General features: G+C 37.4%; 1 protein-coding gene across 1 annotated transcript in view; it reads right to left on the reverse strand.

Moving 5' to 3' along the window:
* Nucleotides 1–1,128: 1,128 nt before the first annotated feature.
* LOC121957044 (guanine nucleotide-binding protein G(s) subunit alpha-like) overlaps nucleotides 1,129–22,053 on the reverse strand; it is a 44,948-nt gene continuing 24,023 nt past the window's right edge. Inside the window, exons 6-12 of the mRNA XM_042505551.1 lie at nucleotides 8,861–8,915; nucleotides 7,840–7,913; nucleotides 7,458–7,516; nucleotides 7,090–7,210; nucleotides 4,540–4,670; nucleotides 3,738–3,805; nucleotides 1,129–2,336 (exon numbers count right to left, since the gene is read on the reverse strand). Coding sequence (XP_042361485.1) covers nucleotides 2,190–2,336; nucleotides 3,738–3,805; nucleotides 4,540–4,670; nucleotides 7,090–7,210; nucleotides 7,458–7,516; nucleotides 7,840–7,913; nucleotides 8,861–8,915 — 655 coding nt within the window. The 3' untranslated portion in view covers nucleotides 1,129–2,189. The remainder of the gene's footprint in view (nucleotides 2,337–3,737; nucleotides 3,806–4,539; nucleotides 4,671–7,089; nucleotides 7,211–7,457; nucleotides 7,517–7,839; nucleotides 7,914–8,860; nucleotides 8,916–22,053) is intronic.

Below are 22,053 nucleotides of genomic sequence, written 5' to 3' on the forward strand. Positions count from 1 at the left end.
GCCTAAGAATGAACCAAACACTAATACAACTGTTTCTTCTTGTTTAAGCAAAAAGAATTTGGTTTATGTAGAAACAAGCAATGTTTTGCAACTGGATATTTCCGTCTCCTTCAAAAGAGTTAAAGCTAAAATAAAATAAAAAACAAAAACAAAAAATAAAAACAAATGAATACCCATCCCACTGCACCCAGAATCGTCACCTTCTGAAACGTATGCAGATGTTACTGACAGAAAGCAAAGGAAACCTGGGGAACAGCTCACAAGGGGGATAGATATAAGTGTACAGTACATATATATAAAATATAAAATCTGAAATATATTTTATATATATTAGATTGTGTTAGGGTTCTTTCACTACACAGCATTAAGGTGGTGTGTCTGATTATCTTTTTTTTCTTAATTTTTCTTTTCAAATCCTATTATATAAACCAGAGGAGAGTTAAAGCAAAACAAATGAATCAACGAACAAACAAATGTGGGGGAGAAAAAAAAAAGAAAAAAAGAAACTAAGCAACAGACAAAAGGCCTCCGCCCCGATCCGATGCCCCTCCCCCCAGCCTCCAGCGGAGGGGTGAGCCAGCACGGACGAGGTGGGACAGACCCGTCCAGCTGTACAGCGCAGTGAAACATAACTTACATATTAGCTCATTTTTACACGTACAGTCGTGATCAAGGCACAGGGATCTTCTACAAGTTAATTTTTTTTTCTTCAATAAAGTTGTACAAAATAATACATTTTACAGTCTGTACAAGAATAATAGTCCAGCAGTAAAATAAAGACAGACGTACTTAAAGCCGGGAGGGACGGGAAGTGGGAGATGTGAGAGAATAAGACGAAAGGTGGTGCTGTGAGAAAAAAGAGGACGCCGTGGGGTGGGGGGGCGGGGGGGGGGGGGGGGTGTGTGTGTGTGTGTGTGTGTTCCCGATAAAAATGTTGCATCCAGTCTTGATAAGTCTTCATGCTTTCCTTTTGCTTTTTTCCTCATTAAATAAAACTTCTCCTTTATTTTCTGTATGTTGAGTCAAATAGCAGCAGGGGCAAAAGGGGCAAGGATGTATGTGTGTGTGTGTGTGTGTGTGTGTGTGTTTATATGTATATATATATATATATATATTTTTTTTTTTCGTGTGTGTGTGTGTGTGTGTGTATGCGGGCAGGGGGGGGTTAAATGGTGCACGAAGGCAGATCACACACACAGTGTACACCAACACACAACACGGGGTAAAAACTAACAAAAACTTAAAAGTTGATTTGTGTTATTACAGGAATATATAATATTTATATTTATATATATACATATTTATATACACACATATATAAATATCTATATATATAGCTTGGATTTTTTGCACTGCATGAAGTTCACTGGTATGCATGATTTTATGCATTGTATGATATTTCTTTTTTTTTCTTGATTTTTTTTTTTTTTTCTGCCGTCCCTCCTCGATTCTTGAAGAGCGGAGTCATGTGAGCCATGTGGTCTGTTCGAGTCACGCTCACGTCCACAGGCAGTTAGTCAATTAGTCCGTCTGTTCAGGGCTACAAAAAAAGGCTCAAAGCCCTCCTCTGTATCAGTTTGCCACCTTCCGTGTCCATCGTTCTTTTCTCCTCCTCCGTCTTCAGCACGTGGTGAATAAACTCCTCTCTCTTAGAATGCATTATTTAATTCAGCCTCTGCCGACTCTCAAAAGCAGGACTTTAAAAGGATCCGTCTGTGTGTGTGTGTGTGCATTTGTATGTGTGTGTGATATGAGACATTAAAACCCATCTCAGGGCTCTCTAAATGTCTTATGCTGTAGTGTGTGTGTACCTGCAAGTGTGTGTGTGTGTGTGTGTGTTGATATATCTGAGAGAGAGAAAGACAGCTAAAAGGAGGGAGAGCCTGCGCTGAGGGGTTCCAGTCCTGACCCTCGCTCCTGGGTCAAAGTGTAGCAGAGGACAGCGGTCAGTCCTGGCTAATAGGTGGTGAAAATGTTGCTGTATCCTCTCTTAAAAAAAAAAAAAAAAAAAAAAAGAAAAACGTTTTTCCACTGTTCTGTTTTTTTTCATATTGTAGGAGTTGTTTCAGGATGGAGGGTCCGGTTGTTTGGTGAAGTTGGTGGAAGTGGAGGGCATGATTGGCTAACTGGTCGTTGGGTTTTGGGGGGAGGACAGGTAGGTAGATAAATAGGCCGGACGCCGCTGCCCATCACAAGAGCTCATACTGCCGTAGGTGCATCCTCTGAATGATGTCACGACAGTCATTGAAGACACGGCGGATGTTTTCTGTGTCAACTGCGCAGGTGAAGTGGGGGTAACAGTAATGTCGTCCGTCCCCGCTGGCTGTGCTGATCCTCTGAAAAACACAAATGTACAGACATGTTAGTGCTGGAGAGTTTTTGTCTGACAGCAGATATAAACAGTAAGTTCTGGGTTGCACTGATCACCTGCGAGCCTTTGTTCTGTTATTATACATATTTGTTTTTTTGCCAAAAAACAAGCATGGACCAACTAAGAAAAAACTGCTATATTTTGGTTCCAGTTGAAAATCAACTTTCTGGGCTAAAATGCAATTTTTATTTATTTTTTATTGAAATGCTTTAAAAGATTAAAAAAAAAAGGGGTCAGAAACTGCTCCTTGTTGGTGGGAAAGAGGTAACATTCATGGAGCTTGTCGAAGCATACTGCCAAACCACGCCCATCTGTGTGTACTACCTAGTTTTTAGGATGTCACGTGATGGACTCAAGTACCCTTCATCAACACCACCCGTCATGTTCTTTATGTGTTCAACTGGATGTTGTTTACTAGTAATTATATGACTGCAATATTGCACCAATATTTTGTTTTATTACAATTCAACTGATAAGTCTGTTTGGTAAATTTGCATTCAACTTGGAAGGTAATTTGACTATTTAGACATTACTTTTTTGAAACCCTTTCAACTGTTTATCCATGGACGCCCTGTTTGGACTCTGCAGTGAAATCTACTGAGAATATCTTGTAGTCAAATATCCTGTGTACACAGACACTGAGAGGAACATTAGTGGCCATCTGTGAGATTTGTTTTCGATTTTAGTGACATCTTTGGTGCTGCACTTTGACTAGTGGGGTTTTTGCACAGCACGTCCAAGAGGAACATTTGCCAGTCGCACAGTTTGGATGAAAGTGTGATGTCTTTTACTTCCTGTTAACTGCTGTTGCTGTTTCTGTCAAAATACATCATCATGAATCACCACTGAGTTACACAGTATTATCAATCAGGGATAAAAGAGGCAAAATGTGCATTTATTTACTTCAAAACAACATATTATAAGATTGCTCTGTGGTGGATGGAAGAACATGTATAATGGAAAAAATATTGATCAAAAGATTTCACTAGATTTGCGGTAAACAGCATATTTCATGTATGTTTGGAAATGCTGCTGAAAGTAAACATCTTTATTTACTTCCTCAACTCTGTTTTAGGTCTTTTGTTGGTGAAACATCTTCCAAATCATCTTAACTGATATGATAACAAAATTCAAGAGTAAGTCCTTTTTTGAGAGTAGAAGCAGAAGTGCAATAAAGTGAAGTGAAATCACATCCATGTAAATCAGCCATTAAAGAGCCTTATGAGGATGAAACAAATAAAACAGCAAACTGTCAGATTAGACCTTCATGTTCCCTGCACAGTTCTGTAAACCAAATGGGAAAAATTATATTGACAAAAAAAGATAGAATTAAAGTATTCAAATTAAAAAGGAGCATTGTACGTACCAGAAACTCATCCCGAATGAAGTACTTTGCCCTCGTGACGCGGGGATCCTCACCTGGCTCTGGTATTGCTGTTGGAGAAGAAGAAACCTGGTCACTTTTGCCATTTTTGCACTCAGCTTTTGATGTGTTGAGTGGCTCAGTGTTATTTAATTCTCAACTAGATTGTTGAGTTTTGACTCAACATGGCTCATCGTCCACACTGACCCGTTTGAACCAGTGATGGAAGAAGTATTCAGATCCTTTACTTCAGTAAAAGTACAGTATAATCAAGGAAATGTACTTCAATAATTAAAGCATACAATGCAGAAAAACCTATAAAAACTAACAAAAAACTAAATATTGTTGAAAAACAAAACAAAAAAGAAAACACAACCCCCCCAAAAAAATTGAAATTATTTTTAAAAAAAAAGGAAATAAAAACCCCAAAACGCTATATCATTTTAAAAAATAAGAAAAAAACTCAAAATGATAAAAAAAAAAACTTCAAACATAAAAAAGAAAAAAATAAACTTTTCTTATGTTTTTTTATGGAAACATTGTAATTTGTGAAGTAACTACAGCGACCAGATAAATGTAATGAAGTTAGAGGTACAATATTTCCCTCTGAAATGTAGTGGAGTAAAAGTTAAAAGTAGTGCAAAAAGAAAATACTCAAGTAAAGTACAAGTACCTCAAATTCATAATTAAGTACAGTACCTGAGTAAATGTACTTAGTTACATTCCACCACCGGTTACAACCACGGAGAAACAGATATGTGTGTTGTGTCTCGTACACCCACAGATGTCCGTGTTGGCCTCTTACCATCATCAGGTGTAGTGTAGCGTGCAAACTCAGGGAAATACTCCTCAATCTTAGATTTCCCTGCCAAAACCTTCTCAGCAAGCAGGTCCTGTTTGTTCAGGAATAGGATTACCGAAATGGTCCGTAGCCACCTGTGGAGGGAAATGAAGAACCAGTTCAGTGGAAGATTTCTTTCGTGTAGGACCAAAAGTACGTTACAGGAAAAACACTCGCTGCTCGCTGCTACGAATTTACCCGTTTTGGATTAAAGTGATCTGTTGTACATGAATGCATCTGCACATTGCTTGCATATGTTAGACACATGTTAGTACAAGGGTGACTGAATCAAATGGTACATGTCATTGTGTGTTGGTGTTTTAATATTTCTCCATGTCATATGTTCCTGAATGCAACGCTATTTTATTATTTGTGCTCTTCTTAATTTTTTTTTTTTTTTGGGTTATGTCATAAGGGGCAGGGGAGGGGCTACATGGGTTTCTTATTTTGTTCTGTAAACTTTTTTATCTGGGTGGCACTTTGTGCTTAAGCTTGAAAAGTGCTATATAAATAGAGATTATTATTATCATTATTATTATTATGTTTCTGTATACACTACTACTACTACTGTATACATACTCTATGTTTTTATTGTGGTTATCATTGTTTGTCTGTAACTTTTCTTATGCTGCTGTGTTGGCCAGGTCTCCCTTGAAAATGAGATTGTTGATCTCAACAGGACTTACCTAGTTAAATAAGGGTTAAATAAAATAAAATACATTAAAAAAAAAAAAACACGTCTGTCAGTGGAGAGTCCCCACTTTTCAGTGCCATTATGCTTTAATAGGCTTTGGCTGAGGAACAAGGGAATTATTCACTCTTCTTGGCTGAAAAGATCTCTGTGCTCTGGCCATAAACAGTCTATATGCTCCCACAGAGAGAAAAAGTCGAGGACAGACTCTCCTCCCACTGTACATACATGCACCCCGAGCACAAACATCCTTTCGATTTTCAACCCTGTTTGTATACAGTACGTGTTAAAAGTGTCCCTCATATATTTTGTCTTTAAATGGGAAACCTTTGGTAAACGGTGCTGACGTGATACAGCGGTGTGAAGATTCAAACTTTGCTCAACTCCATTATGATGTAAATGTTGACTGCACAGTACAGTGGCTATAGGATAGTGACATCATCAGCGTTTGGAGTGGTTCCCTGCAAGTCACGCTTTCACTGTGAAATCCTGTCTGTCACAAAGTCTCCTGGGAAAATGAAGGTTCGATTTACTGCACAAAGGAAGTGCGTCAACCATTGCACAAACCAGTAGCTATCAGTGGCTATCCCCTGTTACCAAAGAGTATCGACGTATGTTATAAAGCCCACACTGTTGTGTAACAGGCTTGCCTGTCTATTGTATCACACATTTATTTGTTTGGTTATGACAATTATTTTCTTTGTCTCACCTAAGTGACGCCATTGGAGCCAACTATGTGAGTTTTAGCTCCAGTTTCATTGACTGTGGTTTATTTTAAAGATTTTGTATATGACATTCAGAGCATTAATGCAGCAAACCACTATTTGCTATGTGAAGTTATAGTGGAGTCATGGCGTCCTTAGCAGAGAACGCCGTCACGCTCCCACTGTTTGTAAAGCAATCTGAGCTTCTCTGTTCTTTGCTGTGGCAAGCCAGAATGGAAAGTGTTTTGATGGTGCAACAACAGCATCACCAATTTTAAAAAACACTAAGGCACTTTTAAACTGAACAGATATGTCTTATTCTGCAAAACGACTTTTAAAGTCTATCTAAACAGAGAAAATGAACAGCCATTAAAAGATCTCAGATGTACAAAAAAGCAAGTGGCTTCATTCTTAAGACAACAATGAATTTAATATTTTACTGTGTTACAAAAAAGAATACCTGAATAACCTGAAATTGTTGAGACATTACCTGAAAAAATTGTATGTGAAAACGCCAGATCATAGGGTTCCCACACATTTTTACCAAAAAAAAAACCCAAACTTTTTTTTAAATGAAACACATGGAAGACAATGAATACATTATATTATAAAACAAGAAAGATGTTACCAATTATTTAGAGATTTTACAATGCAGCATCAGAAAAAACAATTCATAGAGTCTTACTTCCCATGTGTGAGCATTTTTAAGACTTTTAAAAGATTAATTCGAGTAATTTTAACCCCAGTAAAGGCCTTGTTTTTTAGATTAATACAGTCAACGCTTAATGACTTTTTGAGGATCCCTGCAAACCCTGTTTTATATCATTCAGCTCACGCAAAAACCTGAAGAAAACAAAAAATTACACCAAGACGGCAGCAAAAATGTATAACTAAGAGAGAGGATGAGATTCAGGATTAATTGTCCTTTTGTTTTAATCTTATCCAAATTTTACCCTAGTTTCATCTCTCTTTTATTCTCTTGGGCTTGTATTGCCTTCTAAGTATCCCATTTCTGTTGAAAACGCTTCATAAACCCCATTTTTAAAGGTGCTTTATAAATAAAGGGGACTGACAAATCCAGAGAAAAATAAATCAGAACTTCAGGATGTTGACGCTCACCTGTTGTTCCAGATGTTCTTGAAAAGGTTGAGGGCTTCCTGTAGTCTGTTGGTCTGATTGTCTTCTCTGATCACCATGTTGTAGCTGCTACTCGCCACCACAAAGATGATGGCCGTCACATCTGTGTCACACGTTATAGGATAAGATTAACACACCAAAGCTGGGTTAAACTACCAAACACTGCCGATTACCTCTAGATTTAAATAGACACAGATACATGGACCTGGTAAAATAAAACCAAATACCTGGATTCAAATAAATAATAACAAATCATTGAGTCAATGACTCCTTAGCACAGATTATTTTTTTAGTAATTTATAAATAGTTTAATCACTACAGTAAAGCAGTCTGAGCTAAAAGCATCTTACCGTTGAAACACTGGATCCATTTTCGACGTTCATCCCTCTGACCTCCAACATCGAACATACTGTGAGACGCAGGGGGTAAAAAGTTTAATTTGCACTGTAAAAGCAGAGTAAAGACTTGAAATACTGAGAGACTGAATATGGAAGTGGTTAATGTGACAACAATGTATACAGTAGAAGAGAAACAAAACCTTGATCAAGTAAAAAAACATTTCATTATTCAATAGCAATAAAAATGATATGAAAGATGATTAATTTATCATCCTAGGAATTCAAATTCCTTACGTATCTGGGTGTTAGCAGAGTGAATAAGAGGGAAAAAACACGTATTTACTTTTTACCTGATCACCCAAAACAGTGATAAATAAACTTTGTGTTGACTCACTGGAAATTGACTTTGTCTATTTGAAATCGTGTCTCGAAGATCCCAGATGTCAGTACTCTGCATCTCAACAGGTCCTGAAAAATGGAAAACAGAAACAGAACAGGACAGTGTTAGATAGTTTATGAGAAATAAAGAAAGAGATACTGACAAAGGAGGTGTCGAGGACAGATGTCACAAAGACGGACATAAGAGCAGGATAACAAGGTATTTAAAAACATTAAACATTATAGATGACCCAGTGAGCTATGACAGTGTTACAATAGTTGGGTTTTCATTCAAATGTAGCGTAATTTTAACTCATTTTTCAGAATTCAGTAAAAGAAAATGTGAATTTATGTGCTTTTTCATCCGCAACTGTTTTACGAATGTTGTGAGTTGGTCCATCGAGACAAGCAATAGGTGTGGCACAATAGATGTATAGTAACAGAGAGCACCCTGGACAATAGAAATACAGTTTTAAACAAATAGTATTGCAGCAATGTTCTCTTGGAGGAGTTCTGGTGACAGCGTTTTGCAGACATAAACTGTTAAAAGTCAGCCAGAAAGAACAAAGAGAGCTTGTAGAGACAAATGCAATGACAGCACGTCATCATTTTTGCAATCAATCTGCATCAATTGCATTTAGTCACCACCAACTTTTCCATCTCCCTCAAGTGTAAAAACTGAACAATGTTTTAATTTAACTAAAAATGTGCATTAAAAGAGGTGAATGGAAACACACCTAGTGGGACAACACAAAACCTTAAAATCAAGTCATAAGCCGAGTTCACCCATCATTAAATTTATTGTCTACACCTGTGCTCTTCCTTCTGCCAGGCTAAGATGTCTTATGTAAAGAAGGCCCATGTTTGGCTTTTCTTCCTGAGAAATTAACTAAATGATTAATCAAATCTAAAATTTGGTGATGATTCATTTACTGTCAGTAATCTTAACAATGAATTGACTGTTTGAGCACTGTAGAGCACAGATGCAGGCAGACTGCTTCAATGTACTGCAAATGTTTGTGTGTTGAACATCTCACCTGATCAGTGGGTGTGTAGTCATTCAGCCTGACCACATCGATCCGGTCTAAGAAGCTGGGAAAAGAACAGAAAAACACAGCCGGTTAGATTTTAGGCACGTAATAGCTGGCACGAATGAGGAGACAAGACTCAGGGGAGAAAATGAATAAATGTATAATTTGGTAAACAGAACGTCAGAAAATAAATTTTCCATGATGTTACATTACGTGGACAGTTATTCATGCCAGATTATTGTAACCATTTCATTACACACAACAAAATTCCCTGACTTTACCAAAACTTCCAATGATTTTTAACACTTTGAAACCTGGATCAACATTAATTTTCCTGTGCAGAGTTAAAATGACTGTCACAGCTATACTGAGCCTGAGCAAATTGGTTTGATTTCTTTTTAAAACAAAGGAAAAAAGCATTTCCTTGTTTGTTCTTTACTTTAAGCTTATTTTAAGTAATTTTTTTGTGACCTTTTACTAATCTGTTGCAAATTTTTGGGTAATTTCTTAAATGTTGCTTTTTGCCTTCTTCCCACTTTTTGAAAGAAATCAACCCCTTTTGCTCAAGTTTCAAATTGTTTACAATGCAATGACTTTTCCAAAACTTTCAATGATTATTATTTATTCCATAAATTTTCCAGGCCTGGAAAACATGACTGTGACTTTTTCAGGTTTTTGATGACCGTGGGAACCCTGCCACACTGAACATTTTTAAAATCCTACGGTACCATACTGACTACAGTAACCTATTATACTGTGCTAATGTATATGGTGGGAACAGTATAGACTCCAGGACACACAAACACGCATGCACACACACACACACACACACACAGAGGTACATCCCAGTACATAACTGCGAGCAAGAGAAAGATGGAGGACAGTGGTCTCTGAGCGTCCACCAGGGGGCGTGTGTTTTAATTCACAGTGAGATCAGAAGCAGCCAGTCTGAGTCACCAGCAGCCGTTTGCTCTGTCAGGCCAGAGCAGCCTCGTCAATGGAGCTGCTGTAGTAATACTTGCACAGGAGGAGGAGAGGTGTGTGTGTCTGTGTGTCTGCACATCGGTGTGTATGTGCGTGGGAGGGAATGCAGGCCTACGCTTAGATCAGATTAGCAGAGTGCCTACCAAAATGAATGTTAATTGTTCCGATGAAGTGGCCTACATAGCTGCTGCATTTCAAGGTGTGTGTGAGCTGCCCTGATGCTTTCATGATGACTGTATCTGGGTCACCTGCTGGAGGAGTCTGCTGCAACAAGTAAGGATTCAAAACACGATGAAATCTATCAAGAAATCTGTCTCTCATGTATCTCAGCATGCTGGAAAAGTTTAAGAGTTTATGTTCAACCAACTCACTAAAAATCCATCCTTGTGCACAATATATTTTGGTTGACAAAGTACACAACTCTATTATTTGAGTCTAAGAATAGATAGTCCTGGTCAAATATTACCACATTACGAGTGCAGGTTGCTGAGTCAAATTAGTACTTAAAGTACTGGAGTACTTGCGTTTAAAAATACCAATGTATTCATAGTACTTAAAAAAAATCATCACATTGTTGTATGTTGTCACAACACATCTACAGATCCTAATGACTATAAAATAATGATCTGAAAGCACTGACATGCTTATAAAATCTGTAGAAGGAAAAGCTTGTTGAATATGCAGCAAAGCCTGTAGAAATGCCATCGGAAACACAATTTGACAAGAGGACCACCATTGTCATTTTCTTTTTTTTTTTCAATTTAACTGCAATTCTTGTCTTGTCTAACTACTTGCTCAAAAAACAAATAAATTCTCCTGATCCTCCAGCCAATGCCTTGTCTTGCAAACTGTGGAATTTGCTGTAGATTAAGCTGAAAAAATAAAATAACAAATAAAATAAAATAAATAAATAAATAAATAAACATCCCAGTTACACACCTTCTAACTTTTCAACAGCAACTTAATCTTACTAAACATTGCACTAATTAACTACCAAAAATAACTATCAGACAATATTAAATTTTGGGGGAACTTTCAAACGGTTATTAAGTCCAAAAGTGAACTTCTGTTGCCACTGCAAACAATGTGTTGCAGATTTGTGGAGTTTTGTATTTTAGAAAAGAAAAAAAAAAAACATCTGCTGACTTCAAAGCAAATGTACGGAGTAACTAGAGCCTTCATAGAAATTTAGTGGAGTCAAATGTACAATATTTGTATTTCAAATCCAGTGGAGTCAAAGTAATATGTTTCTAAAAAAATAATACTCAAGTAAAGATACCCCAAAACTGTACTTATGTATAGTATTTAGGTAACTGTACTTCTTTACTGTCCACCACTGACAATGTCTGAGGACTGAAACAAGCAGACTGAGTTACCGGATGATGATATGCGACTCTCACACGCACGCACGCACAGACACACGCGCGCACACACACACACACACACACACACACACACGCACACACAAACACACAAACAAACATGCAAACACAACAAAGCCGGACTTTTAAATCTCCCTGCTGTCCTGACAGCACTTTGATTTGTACAGAGGACACATCCAAGCCTGCATCCATCAGACTGCAGGTTTTTACTACATACAATTCCTCTGATCGCAACACGTCAGCAGCAAAGGAATCATCTCCAAAAGCATTTAAAAGGCATGTTTTCAATCAGGTTTACAGGGTTTATAACATTCATTTGAACCACTAGAATTGATTACTAATATCTCCTGTTAAACATTAACAGAGAAAGCTCCTGCAAAGACCCTTATTTCAGCTGTTACAGGTTCCCAACTTTCAACACCTAATGCATAAATTATAAAAAACTTTTTTTCTTTGACTGCACATTTCCAAAATATAACATTTAGACTCAGAACATTTTAAAAAATTAACAACAACAAAGTAAAACAAGTGTTATTGATATGTATCATGATTTAAAGTCAGCATAAACTTATGTAGACAAACTGGGTGACCATGGTGGATTAGGTGGTAAAAACATTTCTTAACAGAGATTTAGTTCTTTGCTTTACCTGTTTTACAATTTATTTTTCTGACTGCTCAGTTTAAAGGACAGCTGAGTCAGATTGTTTTGCCACGTGGTGATATGGTTGGCAGCTGTAATACATTTGAAAGAAAATAGTTCCTACATGAAACTGCTTAAAACAAGGTCTGTGTATTATCTTTAGTAACGGGGTCATGATTTCTGGAGAGAGACTTTGTTGTTGAATTTTTCAAATGTATTTTTTGGTGCTTTGAGCACCACAAGCCGAGTGCCATCTAGTTCCATTATACTGGAGAGAAGTCAGACATCTCTCTGGTCGATGTCTCCAACACTCAACAGCTCACATCCTGACTGATAAACAGCACTACAGGTAAAAAGAAAAATATGTATTTTTGATTTTGGGTTGAACTATCCCTTTAAGAACCATTGATTGAGCCGTACTATCTGTAATAGCAACCAACACCTGATGAAACACAGCATCCCTAAAATCCCTCAGGGTTGCGACACAGTAAAAAAGGTTCTTTCTTTGCAGTGTTTCCTTGTGAGCTACTTATCATCTTCAGACCTTTATATGAATAAAACAAGTAAAAGACAAATCACTCTTTGGTTTAACATGTCACAATATGTGCAAACTGTATAAAAAAAAGTTTTTGTAAGTAATAAATTGCTTTATTTTTAAGGAAAGGTTTTAAAGCAAAGGTGCGTAATGTGAATAAAGACTGCCTCTACTTATGAAGGTAAAAGAAACAATGTATTTATACATTTATATGAAATACAATATTAAGCTTTAGGAATATCAAGCAGAGGCACTGATTGAAAAAAAGAAAAAAGTCAAAATTCTCTGATACCGGCTTCTTAAATGTTCACATTTTCTGGTCCTTTACTCCTCTATGAAAGCAAATTAAATATCTATGTGTTGTGGACAAAAAAAGTACTATTGAGGACGTCATCTTGGAATTTGAGAAATATTGAGCAACATTTTTAATAATTTTCTGACATTTTGTAGACCAAACAACTAATCAGTTAACAAGGAAAATAATCAATAGATTAATTGTCAATGAAAATAATCAAAAAAGGAGGTAGGATTTAATAAGTATTCACTTCCTCCTACTCCTTTTCAGACATGAAATACTTATGTTGTTTACTGAATAAGTCTGATGGGTATTCTGGTGTTGTTTTTCTTACTTGTGTTTTATTTTCAATCTCCCATTTCATTTGGCATGTTCAAAATAAAGATATACATATAAGCATTAGTCGCAGCCCTAAATGAAACTGGCAACATAACAAGATGCGTCAGAGCAACGCTAAACAAAAAAACCTTTCTCGCAAACTAAAAGGTTGACAACCACTGTTTCAGTTGGCTGTTAACACAGACAACCGCACTAACTTCCACCCTGTTTGATTCCTGCACGGCTGTCTGTTTTGACTGATCGTCTGCCTGCCGTTCTTACGACTAGAAAGGCAAGGCGCTCGCTCGTAGCAGCCTCTCAGGGCGAAGGTATGTAAACCCCTCTGAGATAACTAGGAATGTGGCAGGCAGGGGTGAAATGTGACAGGAGGGCTGCAGGTAACACACTGAGAGGAACAGGGGGCTGGGTCTGCGGGAGCTACAGTACAGGACAGACAGACGAGGGGAGTCAGGAAGAAGGGAGCGTCAGTGTGAGGCTGAAAGAGAAACAGAAGAGGGGAACTAAGAGACGCTCATGTGCACATCTCTGCACAAATGCACACTGACACAGATATTCATATAAAACACACACGGAGGCAATTAAGCAGCCAACCGGTTTGGTACCATTGGCTCTCTGCAGGGGCCCGAGTGGCTCAGCTGTTCCCACACCACAGCGCCTCTGCTGTGCCAGCACACCCAGAGCCTGTTTCTGCCCCGTATCCACAGCTCAGCGTCTAACTTCACCCTCCGTAACATCCCCAAACACATAAATAACCTGGATGTGACAGAATCTAAAAGCTCTAATGATGACAGAGTTAACATGGCTGCCGCCGACATCTGCCAGAGCCAAACTCTTGTTTATCTACAGCTCTGGTCTGAGGCGGCGACACACCCAGGACAAACACACACTGCTCAATTTTTAGCAGTTCTCCCTATTAATAGGAGAAGTGCCGATAATAACTGTGCCTCGTAAGTTGAACTAAATAATAGCGGCTGCCCCAGTAACAGAGAGGTCTGCGGTGTTATGAATAACCTGTCAGGGTTATTCTGGGGTAGCAGACAGGCAGACTTAAACACTGGAAATACACACACGACTCCTGTCTAGTGTTTGAAAATAACTCAGTATTTACAAAAAAAGATAAAGTACATTTTTAACTTTTTAGTTTACCTTTCACTTTGGTATCATTTTTGTTGACTTGCAGGTACAACAATTGAACACGATTTAATATAGGACAAAGCCATATTTTAAATTTAATTTAAGGAAAGTTTCCTCAAGTTTAGACTTGAAGAAAAAATATGTTAAAGCTACATATCACCTAATATTCTGATATTATAATTTTCGAAACAAAAGAGGCAACCAAATGAACTTTTGCATTTTTTTTTAATTCACATAAAGTATAAAGCTTCTTTTGAGAATAGACTGCTCTTAAAATACTTTAAAAATTTCTACAAACAGCAACATGTTTACTGTACATCTTCTGCCGACACTCAACATAAAAATTTCAACTCAATATGAGTTTTGATTTGTTTTATGTGACAAGAATTTACCAACAATCAATGATCAAACTGAGATCTTCCCATGCTTAAGGACATACATAATCATCAGCAGCACACTGGCCAAACAAATCTGATAACCCTCCATACTATAATGCATTCATCTTGTTAAAGTAGCAGTATTAGGACAAAGGATTACGCAGATTACGAGCTGGTATACATCTACAGCTCTACACGGGATTAGGCTCCTCTGAGCCACACAGCCGCGTTGACTCGTCTGGCCTCCACAGCTGGACTGGAGAGTATGCTGAATTATTAGCTTCATTTGTTTGGATAAAAAAAATCATCGCATTTAAAAATAAGATAACATAAGCAGGTTTAAGGGGAGTGTTTCAACTTATTAACTTAAATCATATTCACTTCACGTCAACATATTGAAAGTTTTTGGCAATGTCTCTACTCTATTTGAAAGCAGACTGCATTTATCATTAAACAAGACCTCAAACAAACCGAACAACATTTAATTTAAATATGTGTCCTGACAGGGTGAAAAACACACCACATCTGGAGACCTTTGCCCTGCATGTGAGCAACTCTCCTGATCGGCTGTAACACACACACACACACACACACACACACACACACACACACACACACACACACACACACACACACACACACACACACACACACACACACACACACACACACACACACACACACAAGCCGGCCGGCACAATTTCGCCCCTAAAAAGTGCCTCTTTCTTTCCACATCTGCCAAAATCCATTTATTTCTCCCACATTTCCAAAAGTTCAACAAGCAATTTAATTTCATGTTCCTTTCAAAAAACGAATATCATCTCAAACAAATGCTTGTTCATTAGCAAAGAAAGCAAATCTAATCTATCTGCTTAGATGAAAACTTAAGTGAAACTGGCTAAAAAGCATAAAAAGTGCAAAAGGTCACGTTACATAAATAAACTCAGCAACAGGTAGGAAGGTTTTAAAAGAAGAAATATAGAAGCTCCTCAGATATATCTGTAATGAGTCCTTAAATTAAAAATAGTTTACTATAAATGTTAGTTGCATCAAAAATAGCTTACTATCATGTTACAAATATACTAACGAAATATAGGCTATGTCTTATGTTTGTGTTGATTTTCATGTTTAATGCTGGGTTGAGTGAAGATTTGTGTTGACTATAATGTTTAACATATGTTTGTAAATGTTTTACTTTGTGGGGACTGAAATGTTAAATGTATGTTTTTGAAATGTTTTACTTTGTGGGGACTGAAATGTTTAATATATGTTTTTTAATGTGGACCTCAGGACCATAAACTGTGCTTCAGGGCACAGCTAATGTGGAACATAACAAATGAACAAATTATAAAAAGATAAAATGCAGGCACACAATACAAATATAACATATCACCCGAAGCCTTGTTAACTCTTACGCACATGTACAAAAAAAACTTCCTTTAAAATTCCTAAAAAGGCGCAACTTTTACAGAATCTTTGAACAGTTAGTTCATTTAGGCCTAACTTTACCATGAAGCCTTAAAGCTAAATTGCGCAACTTCAAAATTCAAAGTAAATTCCAGTCTTCAGCACTGCAAACACACTTGAATTTGTCACTCCAAGAAACTCTGCAAAACAGAAACTGACGCTTCACAAGCCCCTGAAACACCAAGTCAGAATAGTCAGAAAACAGTCTTGGAGCTTCCTAAAAGGAGGGGGGGGTAAAGCTCGTGCACGGCCCGCCGAGCAGAACGATTCAAGCGGCTTTACAACTTCTTTGTACGTTAACGCTTCACATTGCAAGCCGACCAAACCAAGGCTTCACCAGCCGATCCTTAATCAAACACACACGCACACACACACATCCAGAGAGAGAGAGAGAGAAAAGAAAAGAGAGAGAAGGCTGTGTCTGACATTACAGAGCTGCTCCAAAAATAGCTCCCTGGCGCCCTGGCCTCCAGCTTGGTTGTCATGGCGACAGAACCACAGGCGCTATAAATAGACAATCGGCTCCAAATCTTGTGCGACTGGAGTGAGGCCAGAGAGAGGGAGAGACAGACAGGGAGAGAGGAGGAGAGGAGAGAACAGATAGGAGAGAGAAAAAAGAGAAGAGAGAGAATGATAGAAGAGGGGGAGAGAAACACAGAGCAACAAAAGAGATACAGAGAGAGAGAAATGCAGAGAATGGAGTGGGTTAGAGACAGAGAGAAAGAGTGCAAGAAAGAAAGGAAATAGGAACAAATGACAAAGAATGAATGACAAACGAATGAAAGAAGTTAAATAATAAAGGGAAAATGAAAAAGAAAGAATCATAAACTTAAAAGAAAAGTCAGAAAGATGAAAGGAAGACAGAACTAAAAAGAAAGAAAGAACACAACGAACAGAAGAAACAAAAAGAAAACAAAAAACAATGAAAGAATGCAAGAACAAAAAAGAAAAATACAAAGGCAAAGAATAAAAGAACATAATCTTTAAAAAAGAAAAAAAATGAATAATAGTTAGTTGAAAACTAACAAAAAATTACAAGAACAGAAAGTCAGAAAAAAACTGACTAAAACAGAGATACACAAAGAGACAGAGAGAAAAAGTAAGGGAAGAACGTAAGACCAAAAGTAAGAAAAGCAACAAAAAACAATTAACAAAGAGGGAAAAAAACACAAAAGCAAAGAAAACACAGGGAGGAATGACAGAAAAACGGAATAAAAGAGAGATGCAAAAGAAAGACATAAAGCAAACTAAACATAATATTAAAAGAAAGAAAAAACAAGACCAAAAATAAAGGTAGAAAGACAGAGCACCTGAATTAAAAAAAAAGTCACCCTGTAGTCAGGGAAGAACATATGAGACAAAAAGAAACAAAAGGAAAATAAACATGACCAAAGAAAATAAAGGTAAAAGACGATTGAAAAACTGAAAAAAGAGAGACATAAAGAGATGTAAAGAAAAAAAGTAAGAGAAGAAAATAAAAGCAGAAGAAATACAAGAAATGCAATTAACAAACGGGGCGGGGGGAGAGAAAAAAACTGAATAAAAGAGAGACAAAAAGAGGAGAGCTAAAACCAGGGAGAAAACATAATACCAAGAGAAAAAAAAAGGAGACCAAACGAATTATAGGTAAGAAACACAGAAACTGACAAAAAGATGGAAAGACAAAAAATAAGGGAATAATATGACCAAAAAAGAAAAAGAAAAAAAAAGATAAGAAGGACAGAAAAACATAATAAAATAGAGACACATGAAGATGGAAAAGCAGAAAGTAGAACGTAAGACCAAAAGAAACCACAGGAGTTAAAAAAAGAAATTAAATAAAAGTAAGAAATAAATAGATAAATAAAAGACAAAAAAAACAAGACCAAAGAAAATAAAGGTAAGAAAGACAGAAAAACTAAATAATAAAAGAAAGAGAAATAGGAAAATAGTGTTTATGAAAGAGCCAAATAAAGAAAGAACAGAAAAGAGTAAAGTTTGTACTGGGAACACTGGCCTGTCAAACACTGGGGAGTGGCACAATCACTGAATACACACACAGCATTCAGAAAATCACAATACACTGGGATTGCAGCAGCTCTGAGACTTTAAAATTGCTACACATCAGCACAGCGAGAGCATGTTCAACATCTGCTGCTTTAAACACGTCTAAACATATTCAGAATCACACCACGCTCAAGTACTTCAGCTACAGCCCAAAAAAAAATCAGTGTGTCTTTGCCCATCCCTGATATTCTCCCCCTCACTCCCTACATCCTCGCGATGAGTCAGAGACTCAATCTGAACCATTTTCTGTCCCTGCAGAAACACAACTACACATCACAAAGAGGAACAGAGAGGAGGGGGGACAGAGGAGGGAGGATGTCAGAGAAGTAAATCAGGGGGACTCCAGCACACTGTCCCTGGGACAAGATTTCTGAGAATCGACAGATAATAAACACCGGCTGGTATCTGATCCACACAGATGCTGAATGTATGGAGACGTTACAGAATTATCAGTTTTTGTCTTAACATCTGTTTGAGGAGAATTCCGCCTAATGTTCTTTCCATTTATTGATCTATTGATTTTGACAAATTTGGCTTGAAGCCTTTAACCCTTTAAAAACTGAGCAAATAGAGTGGTGAAGGGATGACGTGAATGAATGGGATTTTCATAAACACAAGTTTATGATCCTTACACGTTTAGTTCAGTGTGATAATCTTCACAGATGAACACCACTTTTGTAGTGTTTGAGTACGAGTCTACAAAGCTGTAACGGCGGACGAGTGGGAGCTTCTGTGTCCAATGTGATGACTCCTAACGTCCCCAACAAACACTGTAGTCCCGCTGAGCCACTTGTTAGCAACCACCTTTTTTAAGACGAGTAATACCTTAAAAGTTCAAAAATCAGGTTTAAGCGGACGTATTTTATGTTGCAGAACAAAACATCTAAATATCTTTAGCCTGTGTTAACCACAGACCTTATTTAGGGCATTTTATCAAAAACCCATTCAAAAAACCCATAGACTTTTGGACGAGGGAACCGGGAGTGCTAAGAGGCTAACAGACTTCTGCATTTTAGGAGTACTTCACCACTCTATTGGTTTGACTTCTTTCAAACACATGGAGGGAAGGTAAAAAGAAACTCAACAAGACATGGCCGAAAATTAGCAAAACAATAGTAAAAAAAAAGTTTAAAAAAATCACCTGAAAGCACAAAAAAAGAAGAAAAAAACAAAAACCATTTTTTAGAAAGTTTTAGATAATTTTCTCATCACCTTTTACATATTTCAATCCAGGTTTCAAAGGGTTAATAAAAACTTGGTATAAGGCCTAAAAAGTACAATCAAGATCAAATTATCACATTTGAGAGCTGAAACCAATGAATGTTTGCCCTGATTGGTTGATAAGCTACTTTTTGATTAATCAGTAGTAGGGTTGGAAAATAGAGTATTATGATATTCAGTGAGACAACAAAAGTTACTGAATCTCACTTAAAATCTACATCTGTTACAAACAGGCCAGAGAAGCTACCAAGTTGTGGCGAGAAGTCTTTCTTTATGCAAACAAATAAAATAATAAACTGCTCTGGCACCTTCAAGGAGCTCTATAAGATATTCAAAGCATATCTGTGATTCTGAGGTTGTCTGCACACGGCTCTCAACATGGAGGTGGCTGAGCCAGTGACTAGCAGCTAACAGTGCTAACCGTGTGAAGAGTGCTAACAGGCTACAGTTCTGACAGAGTTAACTGTGTTACTGGAGGGAATCACACAGTGGGCGTTATGCTGCCACAATGATGCCACCGGATATCAGCAGTAAACACTGTATGAGCGCAATACAGAGCGAGGACGATAAGCTAGCCAGTGGGATACACACATACAGGTTTCACATGCGCTAATATGCACGTACAACTGGACTGTCTACCACAACAAGGAACAGAGAAGCTCAGATTACAGCACATACAAAGGCAGCATGACTTTGTTCTCCATTGAGGACACCATTACTCCACTATCTTTACATAGCAATGGTTTGCTGCTGTATTGATGTTTTGAATATCATATAGAGCTCCTCTGATTGTCATATGTATATATTGCATATTCAATGTACAGTGTGTTCCCTGGATTTTCAAGAAGATATCACAGATATGATTAATAAGAGACTTAATATAACCTTTTTGGGCCTTGCACCTTACTTTGCACCCAGACAATGCGCTATTTAATCAGCAAAAGTGGTTGGACACGCCCTATAAATGCACTTATACCATGTACGTTAAACCATTCACTATAGATGGTTGCCGGGCAACTTCACAGTGACAACAATGAAGTTCTAACAGGGGACTGTTTTGCATTTGTGCTGGAAAACAGTATTTAAACAATTTCAGGGTTCTCACACATTTTCATGGACAACATTTCAAAACTTTTTCATGACTTTTCACGGACAAATAATAAAATTTCCGAAAAGCATATGCTTCACTGTGTTTGCAGCCTTGTGCGCGTGGACACACACGCGCGCACACACACACACACACACACTCTCTCTCTCTCTCAAGAGAATCTTGCTTTCCATAATGAACACTGCCACACTTCGTCACATATACACATAACCTGTCCTAAAGGGGAAGATGCAGCTATTGTACATTTCAATGTCAGTGCTGAAACAACATATCTTGCAGCCCTAGGTCAATGCATATTATTGCTACAGTATGTCAACAGCTAACTTGGTGAAAATAAATTTGCCGTTACATTACATGGATGTACAGAGAGTTACTGTAAAAATCAATTTCATTACACACTACAAGTTATGTAACTTTTCCAAAACTTTTAATGATTTTTACTAATTCCATGACTTTTCCTGGTTTTTCATGACAGTGGGAACCCTGCAATTTATCAGTTATCAAAATCATCTGTAAATTTTATTTATGATAGGATATCATATGATATTTCCAGGGGAAAAAATGTATTCAACACTTGTTCAATTGATTATCTACAAAGTTGAAAATCACTAACAACTGGGGTTGGGTACCGAAACCCTATAGGACCAGTACCTACCAGACCGAATCATAGCGTAGACTCTGGTGCCTCATTTCGGTGCCAGATTGTGGGAGAAGTGAGACAGAGAACGAGTGTGAGCAAGAAAGATAGAGCAGGCCAGCATATGTGCGTGCCAGTGATAGAGAAGGCTGCAGCGAGCGGAGCAAAGAGTATAAAGTTAAGTGTAGCAGCGCAATGTGTGAACAGTTAAGCTGTTTGTCAGTGAATAACTGCTACAACCCCTCAAGACTAGAGCCAAGCTCCCATGCATTGCTTGTCACCTGCTGATTAAAGTGAAGGGGGTTAGCTCGAAGTTAGCCAGCTAAGTTAGCCTCTCAGGCTCCCTTAAGGTGGACCGACTGTTCTCATTGTAGTGACAGTCTCAGCCACTCCGAGACAGATAATAGAGACATGTCTGTCTGCTGAGCAATTACAGATCCCAAATCAAAACTTATTTTGCCGTCAGCACTCCTGTAATTGTTATTGAGTGTTACATTTTTATAGTTGGGTTCGTTTTAATTTATAAGGTGAATTTGTTAATAGTGATTTGTATTTATCCATATTTATATATTTAAGTATACTGTTAAGTATACTTTGTGTTTAACTTTGCCTTTGCAATAAGAAAGCCATGCTTTAGTTTGATTAACAGTTCTGTGCTTTTATTTCATCTTTTTAAAAAGTACCGCTTCAGGCACTGTTTAGACACCGGTACCATTTTAAAAGTATTGTTTTAGCACTGGCATCGTAAAAAACCCAAACAATACCCAACCCTACTAACAACTATATATAAATCACAGATATTTCTCTCGATATTACTCCACTGCATTACGTGACCCATAAAATGGCTCTTCAGTATCTTTGTTTTTAACAGTTATTTAGTGGTGCATTTAATAACTGAGAAAAGGATTATCTATATCTAAACACATTAAAATGACAAAAATAGAAGTTTGTGAGACTTTAATTTAAAAGGCGTAAGTGTTATAATTATTTTAATTATGCCTTAATTCGAAAAAAAAAGAAAACCTTTTTTCTCA

The sequence above is a fragment of the Plectropomus leopardus genome, chromosome 2 (genome assembly GCF_008729295.1).
Source record: "Plectropomus leopardus isolate mb chromosome 2, YSFRI_Pleo_2.0, whole genome shotgun sequence".
Taxonomy (NCBI): domain Eukaryota; kingdom Metazoa; phylum Chordata; class Actinopteri; order Perciformes; family Serranidae; genus Plectropomus; species Plectropomus leopardus.